The sequence below is a fragment of the Macaca thibetana genome, chromosome 14, assembly GCF_024542745.1.
Source record: "Macaca thibetana thibetana isolate TM-01 chromosome 14, ASM2454274v1, whole genome shotgun sequence".
Taxonomy (NCBI): domain Eukaryota; kingdom Metazoa; phylum Chordata; class Mammalia; order Primates; family Cercopithecidae; genus Macaca; species Macaca thibetana.
The window spans coordinates 67,737,880-67,757,341 of NC_065591.1; the positions used below are offsets into that span (position 1 = coordinate 67,737,880).

The 19,462-nt window shown below is 40.9% G+C and overlaps 1 protein-coding gene across 3 annotated transcripts in view; it reads left to right on the top strand.

Moving 5' to 3' along the window:
* The window catches only part of UVRAG (UV radiation resistance associated), a 336,478-nt gene that overhangs the window by 297,888 nt on the left and 19,128 nt on the right, over nt 1-19,462 (top strand). For all 3 annotated transcript variants that reach the window (XM_050756161.1, XM_050756159.1, XM_050756160.1), the window contains exon 14: nt 11,951-12,042. In XM_050756161.1, coding sequence (XP_050612118.1) covers nt 11,951-12,042 — 92 coding nt within the window. The remainder of the gene's footprint in view (nt 1-11,950; nt 12,043-19,462) is intronic.

Here is a 19,462-nt window from a genome sequence, read left to right on the forward strand (position 1 = left end):
ATGTGTTAAGTATTCATCAGAGGTACCTCACATTTACCATTAGATAGCTCACAGAAACTGGGAGAACCAGCAGAGATAGAGATGGCAAATAAACATATGAAAAAAGTGCTCAGCTTGGGCAGCATGGCCAAACCCCTGTTTCTACTAAAAATACAAAAAGTAGCCGGACGTGGTGGTGCACACCTGTAGTCCCAGCTACTTGGGAGGCTGAAGTGGGAGGATAACTTGAGCCCAGGAGGTCAAGGCTGCAGTGAGCTGTGTTTATGCCACTGCACTCCAGCCTGGGTGACAAAGCATTACCTTGTCTTAAAAAAATAAAAATCTCAATATTATTAGTCACTGGGGACATGCAAACTAAAACCACAATGAGGCTGGGTGCCATGGCTTATACCTGTAATCCTAGCACTTTGGAAGGCCAAAGCAGGCAGATGGCTTGAGTCCAGGGATTCGAGACCAGCCTGGGCAACATAGCAAAACGCTATCTCTACCAAAAAATTAGCTGGGCATGGTGGCACATGCCTGTAGTCCCAACTACTCAGGAGGCTGAGATGGGAGGATCACCAGAGCCCGAGGTCAAGGCTGCAGTGAGCTGTGATCACGCCACTGCACTCCAGCCTGAGTAACAGAATGACACCCTGTCTTAAAAACAAAAAATAAATAAAATAAAACTTCATTGAGACACGACTATACAACTGCTAGAATGGCTAAAGTTTTAAAACTGACAGTATCAAGTGCTGATGACAGTACACAGCAACTGAAACACTCATACATTGCTGCTGAGAATGAAAAACTTATATAATCACTTTGGAAAGTAGTTCGCATTTTAAAAATGAAGTTAAAGGTATATCTGCCATTCATCCCAGCAGTTCCACTCCTAGGTATTGGTCCAAGAGAAGCAAAAATACAAGTCCAATTAAAAACCTATGCCCACATACTTATAGCAACTTAATTCCTAATAATAAAAATGAGAAACCCAGATGTCCCTCAGCTGGCATATAGATAAATCATGTGTGGTACATCCATACAATAGAATACTACTCAGCAGTAAAAAAGGACCAGACTACTCACACAACCTGGATGAATTTCTTATGTGAAAGAAGGCAGACACAACAGGCTAAATACTCTGTGATGCCATTTCTACAATGTTCTGGAAAACTACCTCTGTTCTATTAGACTGTGATCTTGATCTGAATGTTTAGCTCTTTGCACCAAGATTGCATCAAAGTCAATGAATTGGAGGCAAAAACGCCTTTTTTTTTTTTTTTTTTTTTAGATGGAATCCCACTCTGTTGCCCAGGCTGGAGTGCAGTGATGTGATCTCAACTCACTGCAACCTCCGCCTCCCAGGTTCAAGCAATTCTCTTGCCTTAGCCTCCCAAGAAGCTGGGATTACAGGCAGACACCAACCTGCCCGGTTAATTGTTTTGTATTTTTAGTAGAGACAGGGTTTGGCCAGGCTGGTCTCGAACTCCTGACCTCAGGTGATCCACCTGCCTCGGCCTCCCAGAGTGCTGAGATTACAGGCGTGAGCCACCGTACCCGACCTCAGAAATGTCAAATTTGATCAGTTTAGAGAGTAAGGTTTAGCTGTGAAGGGAATCAAAGATCCAGATTGGGCCAAAGGTCAATCCAGGGTATTTTGGGATAAATCGAGGTACACAGGACTATCAACATGAGGGCAAGGAGCAGAAGATGGGCTTGCTCTACCTGCTGAACAGCATGAATATCTACATTAATGGATCCTACTCAAGTCTACTGACTCATATAGCCTTTAGCCTCCAGAGAACATAGCCCTTCTTTGATGATCACTGATTAAAACTAATTGCAGTTGCATCCAAGGTCATGATTTACCTGCTTTTGACAAATTTGCAGTTTTTCTTTGCTTGTTTATTTGCAATATGCATTACTAATCCTCCTTAGCAACTCACAAGGATTGGAAGTGACAGAGACTACACTAACAGGTTGACTCCAGAATCACGTGAGGTTAATAGTGCTTCTAGTTGCTTTCTGGTCAATGTAAGATTCTGAAGCAAAGGACCATCTTAATTGAAATATTTTTAATATGGCAGACTTTATAACGGTAAATTTAACTTAGTTATAATCTGTGCCTCATGAATACAATAAAGCAACATATATAAAGAAAAGAGCCTATAAGGGTAGAACTTGTCAGACTTGGATTCTGGTCCCTGGATTCAACCTGTTCAACCTTAGGCCATTTAACCTCTCACTTTCTTCAGAGGTGCTATTCAGCTCTAGTATTAATTCCATGATTCTGAAAGCAGTTGATAGTGTGACTGGAAGGAGAAATGAAAGAAGCTTTTTCAATTACTAGACTTTAAAGCTTCTAGTTTTGGCTTCTAGGCTTCAGTCCTCACAATGGTAGACCTGAGCTGTGTCCATGTTTACGTTATAACGTATCTACTTTGGAAAAGACTGGCATGTGTTTATAGATGGGATTGGAAAAGTACTTAGGTTGTTCTTGCAACCAGAGGCCCATAATCGAGTTTTTATACTATTCCTTAGAGGTATGTATTGCAATGACTCACTGTAAGAAACAATATTATTGCTCATATTAAATATTCTTTAAGTAGCTTTTCCACATCTTGAAAGAGTTGCATTTTCTTCTAGGAAGGCAGATTTTGTTTTTGACATGGTGGTACTCTTTTTTTTCAAGTGCATAATCTAGTTCTTTTCATGTCAGTGAAACTTAGTAGTACTTAAAAATGGATTGAAATACTGGTAACTAGTTCCACAGAGATGTTTGCCTACATAAGGCAAATCTGTAAAGTTAAATCTTTGATGCATATGTGCGTTTTTCATTTCGTATTTTTAGTTCCTCCAGACCATTTCTTTGTAGTCAAATTCATTGTAATCCCATCACGAAAGTGTTGATCTTTTAGTAACCTTTTTTGAAGCATTGTATTAATCCACATTCCCTCACGATAACACACGGTTTGTATCAAACATATCATGCAGCTTAGCTCAAGCCACATATGGAACTAATAAGTCAGGCAATAAGTGGCTTTGTGTGGATGAATACAGTTTGGAAGGGTGGGGACGTGTGTGTGTGTTGTCTGAACTGCATTTCTCCTGTGCCAAAACCCAAATGACACAATGATTCCTGAATCCCCAGAGGCTTTCCTGGCCTGGAAAAATTGTGTTTAAAAAATAAAAATAAAATGGAGCACTTTGATATTAAGTTAAACCTCTCGGCTCAATAGGAGGATGCTTACTGGGTGCAAGAATGCAGCATTTATTTCTTAGCAGTAAAATCACACTACATTTTAAATATGATCTCCAGAGCTGCAAGTTGTCTTCCCTCGTCAATGGAGCAACATTTATCAAGCTGCATGAACTAGTTAATTCCAACTGCAAGAGCTCTAACGTCATAGTTGATTTGTCTTATTTGATTAAACACAAAGTGGAAGAAACCAGCATGTGGCTTTGGAAAAATGCTATATTTTTATACAAAAAGGGGGTATATGAGAGGGAAACAGAGAGAACATAGAATTGACATGGCTGTAGTTGTCTGTTGTGGTCTGAATGTACTCGTTGCTTGGATTTTCTTTCTTTTAGCTTGTTCCAGTAACTATAAAGCCAGATCTTCCTGGGTTTTTTGTTTTTAGCATAGGGATTATCTTTTGCTACCAGACAATGCAGTTTGTTAATTTTTCCAGGGAAACCACGGAACATTGTTTCTCCCCACTTCCCATCTAACGTATTATCTAAGTGTAATTTTCACCTTGGTTACTTACTAGCCATAGAGTTGAACAAAATCTTGATTGCTTCATGGAGTCCTAAATCAATCAAAGTAAAGCTGAAATTCAAACTAATTGAAACCAAAATTCCACTTAAAGACTGCTTAGACTCTTTTGGTAGTGGTGGTGGAGTAGGAAGTTGTTACAAAAAGTGTTTATTTCAGAGGCTAATTTGAGGCAGTTAGACCCAAAGCAATATTTGCCTGGTTTTCTTGGCATCTGCCTTCCCCAATCAAAAATGAAAGCAAAAGGAGCCGTAATGTTTAGGGAAGTGTGGAATTGATAATAGTTGGTGAGGGCAGGTGTTGACGTAACCTGAAATAAGATTTCTTAGAGAGAAGAGTACTTCAGTCTTTTAGCCTGTCCATAGCTGCCTTTGCAGTTGTTTCCCTCGTTCACTCTCTTGCTTAAAACCCTGGAGTAGGTTCTTACTACTTACCAGCAAGATAAAGTTGAACTCTTCAGCTTAGCAGTCTCAGACCTCGGCAGTTTTAATGACTGTGCTGTAAAGTCAGGCCTCAGGAACTTCTATTCTCTATAAAAATTCTAATTTAACTCTTACAAGTATCTTATGAGGTAAATATTGTTGGTCCTGTTTTATAGACAAGGCATAGATTGGTTATGTAACTTGCTCAAAATTACACACATTATATGGCGAGAATAGGCTGTGATTCCAGGCCTCTCATTCCAAAGACAGAGAGCTGATTCACATTGCCTAGCCTAGTGGACACTCAATAAGTATTTGTTGAATGAATGAATAGGACGTATAGAGACTTAGCAAATGTAGTTCTTTCTCCCCTTTCCCTATCCTTATCCTTTCCTCCTTGACCTGGTTTCTTCTTTTCCTTTCTGCTTTTACTAATATCTTACCAGGGAGTTAACTTGTTGAAGATTATTGAATTTTAAAAAGTTTGAAAATCATTTGACTAGCCCAAGCAAGGAAGGAGTTTGCGTGACCATATAGCAGAGCTGGGTCTTTCACCAGGTCCCCTGACCACTCACATCATGTATCAGTCTTTCCATTTCACTATATAATTATTTAAGATATTGACACCTGTGTGTGTTTATTGCTGCTTCTCTGGAGTGCATGCAGTCAGAAGCTTAATGAAAATTAGCATTTAAAAAGTGAACAGTGTACTTAAGATTTTCCCTTTGATTTGAAGTAACTCTTTCCTTCTTCCTTTTCTGCCCCCCATTCTTAGTAGTTAAGTGGTAAGCCATTATTGAACACCGGCTTTATGCCCAGCCTAGTGGTAGATGCTATTGAGAGGTGACAATGTGCTAGCAGCCCTCACTGTCAGCGCCTCCTAGACCTTGGCGTCCACTTTGGCGGTGCTTGAGGAGCCCTTCAACCCGCCACTGCACTGTGGGAGCCCCTCTCTGGGCTGGCCGAGGCCGGAGCTGGCTCCCTCTGCTTGTGGGGAGGTGTGGAGGGAGAGGTGCGGGCGGGAACCGGGGCTGCCCGCGGTGCTCACAGTCTAGCGTGAGTTCCGGCGGGTGCCAACTTGGCAGGCCCAGCACAGGGAGTCGCCGGCCGGCGCCGCTGGCCCAGGGCAGTGAGGGGTTTACCACCCGGGCTAACAGCTGCCATGGGTGTGCTGGGTCCTCCAGCATTGCCGGCCCACCAGTGGTGTGCTTGAGTTCTTGCCTGGCCTCAGCTGCCTCCCCGGGAGGCAGGGCTTGGGACCTGCAGCCCGCCATGCCAGAACTGCCCCTGGGGGTGGACTCCCGCCTGGACGGAGCCTCCCCGACGAGCGCCACCCCCTGCTCCGTGGCACTTGGTCCCATCAACCGCCCAGGGGCTGCGGAGTACGGGTGCAGGGCGCGGGACTGGCAGGCAGCTCTGCCCGCCAACCCAGTGCAGGATCTACTAGGTGATGCTAGCTGGGCTCCTGAGTCTAGGGGGAACTTGGAGAACTTCTATGTCTAGCTAAGGGCTTGTAAATGCACCAATCAGCAGTCTGTGTCTAACTCAGGGATTATAAACACACCAATCAGCACTCTGTCAAAACGGACCAATCAGCGCTCTGTAAAATAGACCAATCAGCTTGCTGTAAAATGGACCAATCAGCAGGATGTGGGTGGGGTCAGATAAGGGAATAAAAGCAGGCTGCCCGAGCTGGCGGTGGTGTGGGAATCCGCTGGGGTTAGTTTCTGCTTTGTGGGAACTTTGTTCTTTTGCTTCTTGCAATAAATGTTGCTGCTCAACTCTTTGGGTCCACGCTGTCCTTAAGAGCTGTAACACTCACTGTGAAGGTCTGCGGCTTCACTCCCGAAGCTAGCTAGACCACGAACCCACAGGGAAGAACGAACAACTCCAGACGCGCTGCCTGTAAGAGCTGTAACACTCACCGCAAAGGTGTGCAGCTTCACTCCTGTCAGCGAAACCACGAACCCACCAGAAGTTACAAGCTCCAGACACATCTGAACGTCTGAAGGAACAAACTTCAGACACACCATCTTTAAGAAGTGTAACACTCACCGCGAGGGTCCACGGCTTGATTCTTGGAGTCAGTGAGACCAAGAACCCACCAATTCCAGACACACTATGACGATAATAATGCGGAGAGTGTGTGTATGTATATATGTATGTGTTCGTGTGTGTTAGTAATGATAACAGGTATTTTATATTGAGCACTTATGATGTACCAGATATTATTTTGGACAGTGTATATACTTCATCTTTAAACTTTGCAACAGCTCTGCAAGGCAGGCAACATCCCCATTTTACATGTAAGGAAATGGAATCTCAGAGAAGTGACTTATTTAAAGTCAGCTAGTAAGTGACAGTACTGGTATTCAATCCCAGCTCTTCTGCATTTAAGCCTATTCTACTGTGTCGTGATGCCTCTCATTTCTTCCTAAACTGTATTTAACTTGTTAATTACCAAGTATTTATCAAGTACCTATCTAGTTAGTTAAGGCTTTCCAAAAAGAACAAATGGAAAAGTGGCATAGGGAGGAGTTTAGGGTCAAGCGTAAAATGCCGACTTACCTAGAGTAATCAGAGAGCTTTCAATGGAGAATGGAACTTGTGTTGTTTGAGAATAGATAAAATATGAGATATAGAATGCCTAGAGACATGGAGTTAAGAAAGCTTTCTGCCAGAGTAGTGAGTACTGTGTAAAAAGCGATCAGAAGAGTTGTTAGCCAATAATGAAAAGCTGGTTTTTTATATATAAAATCCCATATATATATATATATATGGGACTCTGCTTGGAGACAGAGTCTCTGTTGCCCAGGCTAGCGTGCAGTGGCACAATCTCGGCTGACTGCAACCTGCACTATCCAGGTTCAAGTGATTCTCATGCCTCAGCCTCCCGAGGAGGTGGGAGGTGCACGCCACCACACCTGGCTAATTTTTGTATGTTTAGTAGAGACAGGGTGTCACCATATTGGATAGGCTGGTCTCGAACGCCTCATCTCAAGCAATCTACCCGCCTGAATATGTTTAAGTCACTTCTCTACTAAAATGCTAATAATAAGGTTAAATAATTTAAAAATTTTAAATTCACAAGGATAAAAGAACAGACAAGACCAAGAAAATTTAGCAAATTGCAAGTAAACGAATGAGTGATAAACTTGACTTGGCAGAAGCGTTTAAGAAGCAACAGAATCCAAACCACAGACTCCAGAAGGATGTGGTGGTACCGAGTACCTCATGAAGTTTAGGGACAATATATAGAGCTAAACATAGGAGGGTAGGTTGACAGTCTATAGAGAAAGAGAAGTAACACTCCCAGTTCATTTTTCCCACTCTCTGCAGCCAATAACTGTGTTCCCCCATGCCCTAGCAGGAAAATGAAGGTTTACTTGCTGAAAAAGATTGAGCCCAAGAAGCTCTGAACCTAAACTGCTTGATACACTGGGAACAAGAAGGAAGGTGCCTTACCAAAAGGTGATTAAGTGAAAGTGTAACATACTGACACAGAGTTCCCCAACTACCTTTTCCAACTTTACACCCCAAATAAGATCCAGATTATGCCTCAAGACAGAAGATTGAAGGATTCTTTCTGGGAAGAAAACAGGCAGCAATGAGAGGTACTGGGACTGTAGTACTAACCTTTCCCTGTGGAAAGACTGGATTTCCATCCACTCATTCTACAGTGAACCCTTCCCCCACAGCCAGTCAAGTACTGCCAAGGCAGACTTCCTTCACAGCTTTTTAGAGTCTCACAGTCTCACTTGTAAAGATAAACTAACAGCCAAAGATTACTAGATATTAAAGGAAAGCCTCTAATATTTAAAAAAAAAAAAAAAGTCTAAAATAAAGTGAAAAAAAAAATCCAGAGGGTAAAATGAAGAAGGAGGAGACAAAATAATAATAATAGAAGAAGATGATCAGAATTAGGCAATGAAAGTATTCATATTGAAAGGATGTAGTAAGTGCTCGGCCCAGGGAATGAAAACAGACTGAAAATGATGAATGAAAGACCTAAATGAAGGCTTATCACTACGAAATTTCAGAATACTAAGGTTAAAGAAGAAAGTCCTAAAGCTTCCAGAGAGAAGAACCAGCTTACATTCAAAAGATCAGGAACCAGAATTTTAACAGCTTTCTAAATGGCAGTAAAGAAATACTTTGGAACTACCTAAGAAAAAGTATTTGCAGCCTTGAAATCTATACCTAGGCAAACTATTATTCAAGTGTAAGAATGGAATAGTTATATTTTGAAATATTCAGGGTGTCATAAAAGTGAACCTCCCATGCTATCCTTTCCAGAAAGATAATATAGGATACAGTCCACCAAGATGAGGCAGTAGATCAAGAAAAAAGACAATCTAGGAAATAACAGCTTCAGCACAGGAGAAAAGTAAACAAAATTTCCAGCATGATGGCTAAAGAAGCTTGTAGGAAGATAATGCAGCAGGCCTAGCTAGCAGCCAATTCAGGCTGAAGCAGAGAGAGGAGGCTTCAGGAAATACATCTCTAAGAACAAAATGGACTTGATCAATTTTATGGTGTGCTTAGTTAGATTGAGAAGAATTTTAAGGGTTTTGTTTTGTTTTGTTTTGTTTTAATTTTTTTGAGACAGGGTCTCACTCTTACCACCCAGGCTACAGTGCAGTGGCACAATCTCAGCTCACTGCAGCCTCAACCTCCCAGGTTCAAGCAATCCTCCCACCTCAGCCTCCTGAGTAGCTGGAACCCCAGGGATGCACCACCGGATAATTTTTTGTATTTTTGGTAGAGAGAGAGTTTCACCATGTTGCCCAGACTGGTCTGAAACTCCACCCACCTCGGCTTCCCAAAGTGCTGGGATTACAGGTGTGAGCCACCACGCCTGACCAGTTTTAAGATTTTTGTCAGAGTTTGGGGAGTTTCTAGTGACAAGTACATAGAAAAACTCAACTGGTAGAAAAAATGGCAGTTATCACTTCCAGTGAAACAAACAAGTGCAAGAAAGGAATAATACATTACATAGCTCAGCAGCAAACAGTATTTATGTAGGTATAATGAGGTAAACACTAAATGTTGATTTAATTTAAAATGTGATATTGAATGTATTGAGAAGATGAGGAAGGGAACTATGTGTGGGAGAGTAGAGTCAAGTTCTCATACTCTTTCAGAAAAAGCCAGTAGATAATGTATGGGAAAGGGGAAAAAATGTTTGTGTGAGGGCAAAGTGGTGTTAGAGTGCTAAATTCTCATCTTTCATGGTGGGAGCGTAGTAGATGATATCTCCAACTGGAGGAGAAAGGAGAATAAAAAATCTTAATATAAGCATATTAGAAATATGAAGGTGAAGAAACAGCTAAAAGGTGTTCTCAGAGTTTGGGGTAGATAGTAAAGCAGAGAACTTTTTTTTTTTTTAATTATAAATCTTACCGTGGTTTAGACTTCTTAAACCGTACTTATACTTTATTAATAATAATGTATGTGTTATGTATGCATTTATTTTTGAGTTCTCTAGGTGGAAAATTAAAAGGGTAATATGGTAGATTTTGGCGCTGTTATTAAGAGGTTCTAGCCTTGGCTTTGTCCCTTATCATCCCTATAACTTTGGGCAGGATGCTCTTGTCTTCCTGGGCCTTAGTTTCTTCATTTATAAGAGGAAGAAGGTTGGAAAGATGATCTCCAGGGTCTCTTTTAGTTATAAAATTCAAAGATTTTATGATTTTTTAAAAAGTACTGCTATGCAGCAAATGGAGAGTTAAGACCCAGACGCAGGCTTGAAATTCCCACATTTTTCTTTTTTTGGTTAAAATCAGACTTGGAGAGAAATTTTCACTGTATTCTCTGAAAACAGTTCCACACCCATCTTCCACTGTGGAACCTGGGGCAGGCAATTGTCTGTGTACTCACTGGGAGACACATAGCTTAGTGTTATTTCAGTATGGTTTTCTTTTTCCCTTGATGTTTAATATTTTTCACTATGAATCACAGGTAAAATTTCCATGCCATGTGTAAACAATTTCACTTCTTATTGAAACAATGAATTCAGGAATGTCATGTTGGGATATCAGCCATTTTGCTTTTATCAATGTATGGAAAAATGCATTTATATTAATATAAGAAATGATGTCATTTAATATGGGGGTAGATCTTATAATTCAAGGTCAGCAAATCTCAGGAGGTGATTTAGGTCACCAAGCTGAGTTTGAAAAAGGAAAAAACTGTTTTCCTTCTGCTTTCTCAAGTATTGTTACCAGTTTTCTTCTCAGACTTTGGGATAGATGGTAGAGAGTAGTATGGTTTGTGAAAAGCAGGCCCTGGCTGATAATATCTTTGCCATTGAACCATGTGGCCCTGGATAATTTACTTCCCCTTTCTGGGCTTCAGTTTTCCCATCTGCAAAAGAAAAGGATTAGCTGAAATAATATTCAAGATACCTTTTAGTTTTAATGTAGTATGTTTCTGCCTCCTTACTTTGTGTGTGTATTCATTCAAACCATTCAGGAGACCCAGTTAGGTTTAGAGGTTTTTCTTAAAAAGCCCGGAATCAGTGAGAGTGAACTCTTTCTCTCTAAGTATCACTCAAGCAGAGAAAAATCAGTTGAATACTAGAGTCAAACAAAAGAAAACTTACTGTTTTTAGTAGGTGTTTTTTTATGCCCCCTGTTGTCTAACTCTGAAGGTCTGCTTTCTATTCACATGATTTGTGGTTTTCTTTTTTAAAAGAGGGATATATTTAAAAGTTTGACTTAGCCACTCTTAAATTTAAGTGCTAAAAGAGTTAAACTTTAAGACTGATGCCTCTTCACATTTGTACACTGACATACATTTTATAAAGTCTATAAACTTTCTTCATGTGTAATATGTCATTTGAAAAACACATTTTGCAGAACTGTGTTGTCCACTTACTGTGTGTTTGATGTGTGGATGAGCATGTGTGTGAATATGCACATCCACTTACTTCGGCTCTCCGTTATGGTCAGTTAGGGAAGCAAATGGTGATATTCGGAGACACAGTTTAAGGAAGTGAAGAGCAGACAGATGAAAACCATTAGCAAGTTATCCAAAGCACTCAGAAAGACACTTAATTTTAGAAAATTGGCCTCTAGCAGAAATAAACAAAGGGCAGATCTCGCCCATAAGCCAGCAGTTTCCCTATACCACCTCTCCAGCTGTGTGCTCTGGTCTGGACAAAGAGGAACGTTAGAGACTCAAGAGAAATACAGAGCACAGCCTCTGTCAAAAGTGAGTTGCAATTTATTTGTTTAATAAGCATTGACTAAGTACCAGCACTATGCCAGGCACTATTGGAGTCAGAGATGAATACAAGATGGTCTTTACCCTTGTTTATACAAAAGAGAGGGGCTGAAGGGAAGCTGGCAATATCTAAAAAGAAACACTGGTTTTCTGGTATATGTCCCTGAAATTGGTGTTAGCAAACCCTACCACGGTCTGGGGGTAGAAAAGAAGGCTAGATACAGGGGTCTTTGAAATATCCTGATTCCACAGTTGGTCACTCTTAGTCTTCTCTGAGTTTAGGGGGCAAGAGAACAGTAAGTAGATGAAGAGGCTACCTTAAATACCATCGTAATTTAAGTGGTTGTGCATATTCATACACATGCTTATCTATATGTCAGATACCCAGTAAGTGGACAGTACTGTGAGGCTGATAATAGTATCATACATTTACATTTCCTCTTTTAGAGTTCAAAAAAAATAACTTGTTTAGTGGTTCATTTTTCTGAAGCTTATAATCTGCCAAAATATCTTTAATTCTGTTTTTTCACCTTCACAGCTAAGATACCAACATGGACTGGGGACTCCAGACTTGCGACAAACCCTTCCCAACCTGAAAAACTTCATGGAGCATGGACTAATGGTCAGGTGGTGAGTACCTTTATCTCTGATAACCAGAAACTGTAATGTGGATAATGATCCTGAAAATCTTTTCTGACTTCCACATTGCTCCACACCTGCATCTGAGTTTTCTTCTGTAATGAGATATCGGAGGAAAATGAAAGGCACCATCACACTTGGGGAGATCTAAGCTCCTGTCTGGCTAAGGAGGATGTAGCCCTCTTGGAGGGAGGAGGGGCCAAGAGGATACTGCTGGAACTTTGAGAAGGTAGCTGAGCAAGGAGCCCTTGAGGGCATTGCTGAGACAAACTGAAAGCCAGTATGATTCATGGTAAGGGAGACCCAGAGCCCCTTGGACCTTTCCAAAGAACAGGTGAAGGGCCTGATTATGGAATGAGCATCAGGATCCGTGACTGTGAGCATTAAAGGAAGAAAGCAGATAAGGAATAGGTCAGGGGGTCAGGACTTAGTGTGAGACCAGTAGGTACATTCTGAAATGTTTCTTGTATTTGTCAGTACCTGTTGAACCGTGAGGGCAAGCTGCTGCTGAAAGTGCTCCATCAGGATAGACCTGGACCTTTTAAAAAGAGAAGGGGAGAGGAGAAGTCTGATACAAAGAAGATACTAGATTCATTCAGTTGACCTAAATGGAAAGCTGTTGGCTGTGTCCATTTAGTAATTCTTGACATTTGAATCCTTGGGTAGTGGGCAGTAACTTACAAAATCACGTGACTGGAAAGCAGCCTTGTAGAGTTAGCCTGCTGGGGGCAGCACTAGCTTCTGATTCCAGGTATTTTTCCCATCATCTGCTGTGTGGATTTGAAATTCTACCTCTCTGAAATTTGATTTCCTCTGCTGATGTGCCTTCAGAAAAATAAAAAAAAAAACCTGTGATTGGTCTTTACTTTGATTTTCAAAACGGCAAGTTTCAGATGTCTGGTCTTAGATAGGACTCAAATACACAACTGTTGTTAAGCAAATACACAACTGTTTAAAGAATTCCACACAAAACATCAAAATAATTATTAAAGCTTGGTGTTGATATGGACCCGGATGCCTTCAGGAATATGAGAGAGGAATTAAGTTTTAATGTAAAGCAGTAAGAATAATGAAAGTGAGCTAGCAGGCATTTATATAGCTTGTCTCTGTGTAAAGTTCTGTGATAGGCGCTCTGGAGGGAAACAAGAAGGCTCAAGCCCTGTCCCCAAGAGATTTGTGGTCCAGTTGGAAACAAGGCATAGAATTCATGAAGAGGTTTTCTAACACAATGGTAAATAACCTAAAATAATGAGAAAATTGGCAACCTACAACACTAATTAATTACACTCAATGAATCTTGCTCAGTGCAGGATAGCAGGTTATCCCTGTACCATTTACTGAAGTGTCTGTCTTTTCTCCACTGATGATAATGGCATCTCTTTTGTAAACCAAGTTCACTTATCCATAGAGATCCATTTCCAGGCTCCCTAGTCTGTTCTGTTGCTTTTATTTGGCTAGCCATCGATTAGTATCACATTTTTAATTATTGTAAGATGTAATTTCTAAAAGTCTTGTTGAGATTTGAGGATGAAATAAAAATCAAAATGTCCATTTTACTACTGATAAAGCTGCTTGGAAAATGGGGCTTTCGATCTGTAATAAAATGGGCTTGCAAAGATGTCACTCAAAATTAAACTTATCCTCATAATCACAATGTAAACTGGAGAGCCACAGGCTTTCCCTAGAGAGGCAGACCCTTAACTAATTGGCAGGCAGTGATCAGGTGGCTTCTCTGCAGGAGCCCAGATAGGGCTGAGCCAAGAATACCCAGTTGCTATTTTGCCCTCTAAATTCACCAATCAGAAAAGTCCCGCCTCCTCTGAGAGAGTGAGAGGCCACGTTCCTTCATAGGAAGGGAAAAGGAAAATACCTCCAGCTTTCTTGGTATCTGTTAGAGAAAAGCTCCTACGTAAGGCTCTTCTTCAAAACTCTTTGCTTTTCTTGACTTGAGTCTTTGAGTGATTTCACAGCTTTATGACATTGGGTCTTCCTAACTATGAACATGTTATATCGCTTGCTTTTTTTAAACATACCTCTGTGAAGTTTATAATTTTCTACATAAGGGTCTATGCATCTTTTATTAGATGTACTTAGTCATATTAGCTTACAGTTTTGGTTGCTGTTGTAAATTTTTTTATTATAATAGTTAACATTTTGTGGCTGGTATACAGGAATAGCACTGATTTTTAGTATTTTGAGAGTGTGTTCTGGCAACCTTGCTAGCAGTTACAGTAGTTTGTTTCGATTCTCTTGAATTTTTTGAGTATACAATCATATTTTCAGTGAATAATGGTATTGTTTCTATTTTTATAACTGCATTATTTTTCTTGTCTTACTACGTTTTATTACAGAAAAGGAGCAGTGATAGTGGATATCCTTGTCTTCTGACTTCAAAGAGAATGCTTCTAATTTTTCACCATTAAGTATTATATTTATTATAGATTTGGGTAGATATCCTGCATTAGCAAAAGGAATAATTTTTCTATTCTTAGCTTACTAAGAGTTGTTTTTTAATCATGAATGTGTGTATTTTGAATTTTACCATGTTTATTCTGAATCTATTGAGGTAACACTACATTTTTCTAATGTTAAACCATCTTTGCCTCCTGGTCATGATGTGTTATTTTTTCCTACATTATTGGGTTCCTTGGCTATTATTTTAGAATGTCTCCATCTGCAAACTGAAATGAGACTGGCCTACAGTTTTTCTTTCACATAAAATCCTTGTCTTATTTTGGTTCGAATTGACCAAACATGATGAGGTTATAAGAGCTTCATAAAATAAACTGAGGATCTTTACCTTCTTTTCTATTCTCTAGAACAGATAGAGGAAATATCTCTGTCTTAAAGGTATGGTAGAACCTAGAAAAAAACTAGTATTTTTTGTTTGTTGCTGGGGAGAGTGTAGATTTTTAACTACTGATTTAATTTCTACAATGCTTACAGGTCTGTTTCTGTTCTGTTTTTCCAATTCCTCGTTTACTCGCTCCAGTCTGATTTTTAGTTCTATGAGTATGCTGAAATTCCTTTTATCTAGCTTGGTGCCTACTGAATTCTAAACATAGGCCCAAACCCAAAGGTCACTTTTCATCCTTACCCTGTTCAATGTCACCTGGCCTTGCTGGCCATTCCTGCCTTCCTGAAACACTCTTCCTTGTTGTCTTCCACAGGGCTGCCTCTCTTGGCTTTCCTGCTTCTAGTTTCTCCATGGCCCCATCTTAGGCCCTCTTCCCTTTTTCTCTCTCTACTCTCTTCTCTTTTTTTCTGTCCTCCTCTGCCTCCTCTCTACCCCCTTCTTAAGTGTTCTCACCCATTCCCATCGCTTTGAAAGCCATATATGCTTATGACTCCCAAAGTTTTGTTTTCAGCGTAAGCCTCTCCTGCACACTCTGGATAGCCAGGGGCCTACTTGACTCTGCCCCTGGGAGTATTACAAGCATCTCAGCCTCAACACAGCTAAAACCCTCCTTCCACCAGCACAATTCCTCTCAGCTAATGGGACCCTGTCTACCCAGTTGCTCAAACCAGGGAATCATCCTTGATCCCCTTCTTTTCTTCACTCACATCGGAGCTAATCTTATTCATCAGCAAGCCCTGTCATCACTAACTGCAAAATACACAATCTGTTCACTTCCCATCTCTGCTATTACCACTCCAGTCCAAGCCACCACCTTTTCTTCCCCAAACAGCTGCACCAGTGCAATTTGTCTCCCTGATTTCCCTCTTGTCCTGCCTCGGTCCACTCTCCATAGTAGCCAGAGTGATCTTTTTAAATGTTAGCTAGATCTTAATCACTCTCAGCTTCAGTGGCAAGAGTGAAATCCAGGTTTTTTTCCACAGTCTGCTTGGCCTCTGCCTCATCTGATACCACTCCCTTTCCACTCTCACGTCCTGTCACTGTAGTGGCCTCTGTGTGGTGATGTGAATAAGCTCTTTCCTGTCTGAGTGGTCGCGCTCACTGTTCCTCTGTAGAATGTGCTCTGTCTCTTCCTTCTTTCCTGCCACCATCCTCACCTCATCGCCTCATCGAGAGGGAATAGTTTAAGAAAAGCAGCTTTATGAACACAGCAGCTTTATTGGCAATGAATAGACACCTTGGCTGGAATGCAAATTCATTTTAAGAATGGGGAGAATCTGGGCTTTGTGGTTCCTTGGCAGTCCTTTTTAAGAAAAAGAATACAAAATTACAAATACAAAATCGGAAATGAAAAAGCATTTGGAATGAGAAACAAATGACAACAAATTACTGGAACCTTAGAGAGTAGGTCCGTTTCTTCTGAGATGTCAGTAGACAATTTACTCAAATTATTTACATATAAATGCTTCCTCATTGTAACCTGACTGCCCTGCTCCTCCTAAAACGCTGTGATTTCCAGCAACTCTCAGTTCTAAGGTATGGAGAAATTAATTGACTTTCCAGGCATAATTGACCCATGAACCTGTAGCAATAAAACTAGAATCTAGGTGTCCTCGCACTGATGTAGCAAACCCATTAAGCTCCAAGCTCATACATTTATAAATGTAGTGCCCCTCTGTGCCAGCTGTGCCAAGCACATAAACACTGGGTGAACAAGAATGTGCCACTTTATGGTACTGTAATGTAAAAAAGGCTACTAAAGTAGATGCAGAGCACTGCAAAATGAATGCTACATGTTAGTTCCGAGTGAAGATCACGGCAGGAAGCCAGGCTGGAAGTCACAAAGCTAAACAGAGCCGGAACAAGCACTTTGAGTCTCAGAGGAAATCTGAGAATTTCCGAGAGCAGCCATGGAGTGAGGAGTTACCTCTCAAGCCTTTGCTCCTTAGGGCAAAGGGTAAAAAAACTCAGGTTCCTAAGGGAGGCTCTTACATCTTTGGTAAAGCAAAACACTTCCATTTTCTGTGTGGTTGTTACCATTCACAGATTGGTCCCTGTGGAGGCAGATTGCTGTATGTTCTTTTGGTGTTGAGGATTTTATACTGGCTGAGGATCAGTGCATTCACTGAATTCCTCCTTATGGTAAGCTTCAAAGTTATGTGACAGCTTGTTTTGTTTTATTTTGTAAAGAAAAGCTGTGATAAAAATCCTTTTAATAGAGTAATTCTTTTTCTTGCACATTATGGAATTCTTAGCTAATATGAGAATGATCAACCTGATTAATCCTAAAATGAACCCCTATTTTTTGTGAACACAGTTGCACGGGGCACAGCTCTCAGTGATTTATGCCAGGTCTTTCCAAAAGGAGTGCCCATTTTTTCATCCTAAGATTATAACCTAGTCGTAACTACCAAGCAACACAATTTTGAAAAGCAGAATTTCAGCTTAGAATCTGTGCTCTTGAATACTTTGATTAAAAGTCACCAGAATGTCATTTAAACATCCCGTTTTTCTTTTACTATTGCCTGCAAAGTGATCCGAGACTCAGATTGACATGCACGTGCACCGCTGATGTGGGTGCTGAAGAATGTGCGCGCAAGCTGCTGTGTGATGGCTGCCTGGAAGACGATAAGTTTAGAACTGAGTGGAAGAGATTATGTGCTGAGGTTGCTGTGAATGGACTGTGTGATGGGGCCCCAGCATCCAGGTCCTGAGACAGTGCCTTGATTTTGTCCCTCCACCACTCCCCCACATTTTCTCAACTGACCCCCAGGTATAGCACTCTCCTATACTTGGAGGTCACCTCCGTTCTTTACTTAGGCAAGTTCCCACTACCCAGAATAGCCTGCCCCTTCCTCTGCCCTATCCAGATGTTGCTCTCACTTCAAGATCCAGCTCATATCCTACCTCATTCATTCACTCACTCAACACCACAGTGGCAGATACAGAGATAAGTATGTATTCTCTCAGTAGCTTAGAGTCACTTCTCTGCCTAGTCTTACCCACTAGGCTTTTGAGCAGCTTGGGTGTAGGGACCACGTCTTACTCATCTCTGTGGTCCCAGCCTGGCATTACGGAAGCCAGGGAGGCTAGAGAAGGGAATGAAGAAGCCATCTGAGCTGTTCTACTCATGGAATATGCTCCTTGAGCTTGTGTTCAAGGAGCTTACAGTCTAATTAAGGTAGTGAAATAGGAGCAAACAACATGTACTGAAAAAAGTAAAAAGTATGACATGCTATAAGAAAAGTAGGTAAGTTATTTTGAACATTCAGAGGAAGCCCTTTAGTTCCCGGTGTGAGGGGTGTAGAGAAGCCTTTACTAAGGAGATAACATTTCAGTGGAGAGTGGACCTGGAGCACAAGAAGAATTTGACCACGTGAGGATTGGGGTATAGGACCAAGTAGGTTAAGAAACAGTGGCCCAGTTAGGTGGAAAGACTAGGACTATGAATTTGAATACCAGCACCACCATTTACTGCCTCTGTGACCTCAAACAAGTTTAAGCTACCTGCCTCAATCCCTTTACCTATAAAATGAGGGTAATAGTGCCTACCTAACAGTGTGGTCATAAGAATTAAATATGTAAGTACCTAGCATACTGCCTGGCACTTAGTAATACTTAATAAGCGGTAGCTTGTATAATGAATAAATGAATCGTATTTACTGTCTATATCTTTTTAAAATCAAATGCATCCTTTGCTATAGGTGTTTTTACTTTGATATCTATAGTCATCTGACAGCTTGGTATAGAATATGGCTCTTGTTCATGTTCTGGCTCCTGCTGTCTTGTACGTTAGTGGTACAGATTTACCATGTGTCTACCTCTCACTTACCGCAAGTCCTTTATAAGACCACTCTGAGGACTTAGAAGTACCCTACACACCTGTTTGCCTACAAACTTTTTTTGGTACCTGCCTTCTTAGGTAACTCTCACCCATAATTAGAAGTTAGGAATAATAAAATCTCTTACTTGCAAAACTTTCTATGTTTTCACTTAAGCTTGCAAGAACCCTGTGAGGGTAGCTGGGTAAGAAGAATGACCACTATTTTACAAACCAAAAAACTGAGACTCACAGTGCCAAGCGACTTGCCAAGATCACATGATACTAAGTGATGGAACTGGGACCAGAAACCCAGATTATCTGACTCCTAATCCCATATTCTTTTACCATATCACAGTGCCCTTTATTGGGTGATGGCCATTCTCTTCCTTCTCTGCCCTTCACCTGCCCTCCTGTCTCTGTGCTACCTCTATCCTAGTGCCTCCTACCTTCCTCAGGGAAACCCACCAGAGTCAAATCGAGAGCGCTGGAAAGATACACTGCAAAATTAGGCAGCAGGCCTGGTGGAAACATTCCTGGTTGTTTATTCTACCCCGTTTACCTCCAAGAGGGAGGAAACTAAAAGTCATAAAACTTTGGGAAGAATTTAAGAACTTTAAGACTGAAAGAAACAAAAATGATCACATTTCAATTTCATTGGTTGAGAAACAGGAACACGGAAGAAGGAAGCATGTGGGTTGGGTGAGTGGCCTAAAGTATATTTACCCATAGTG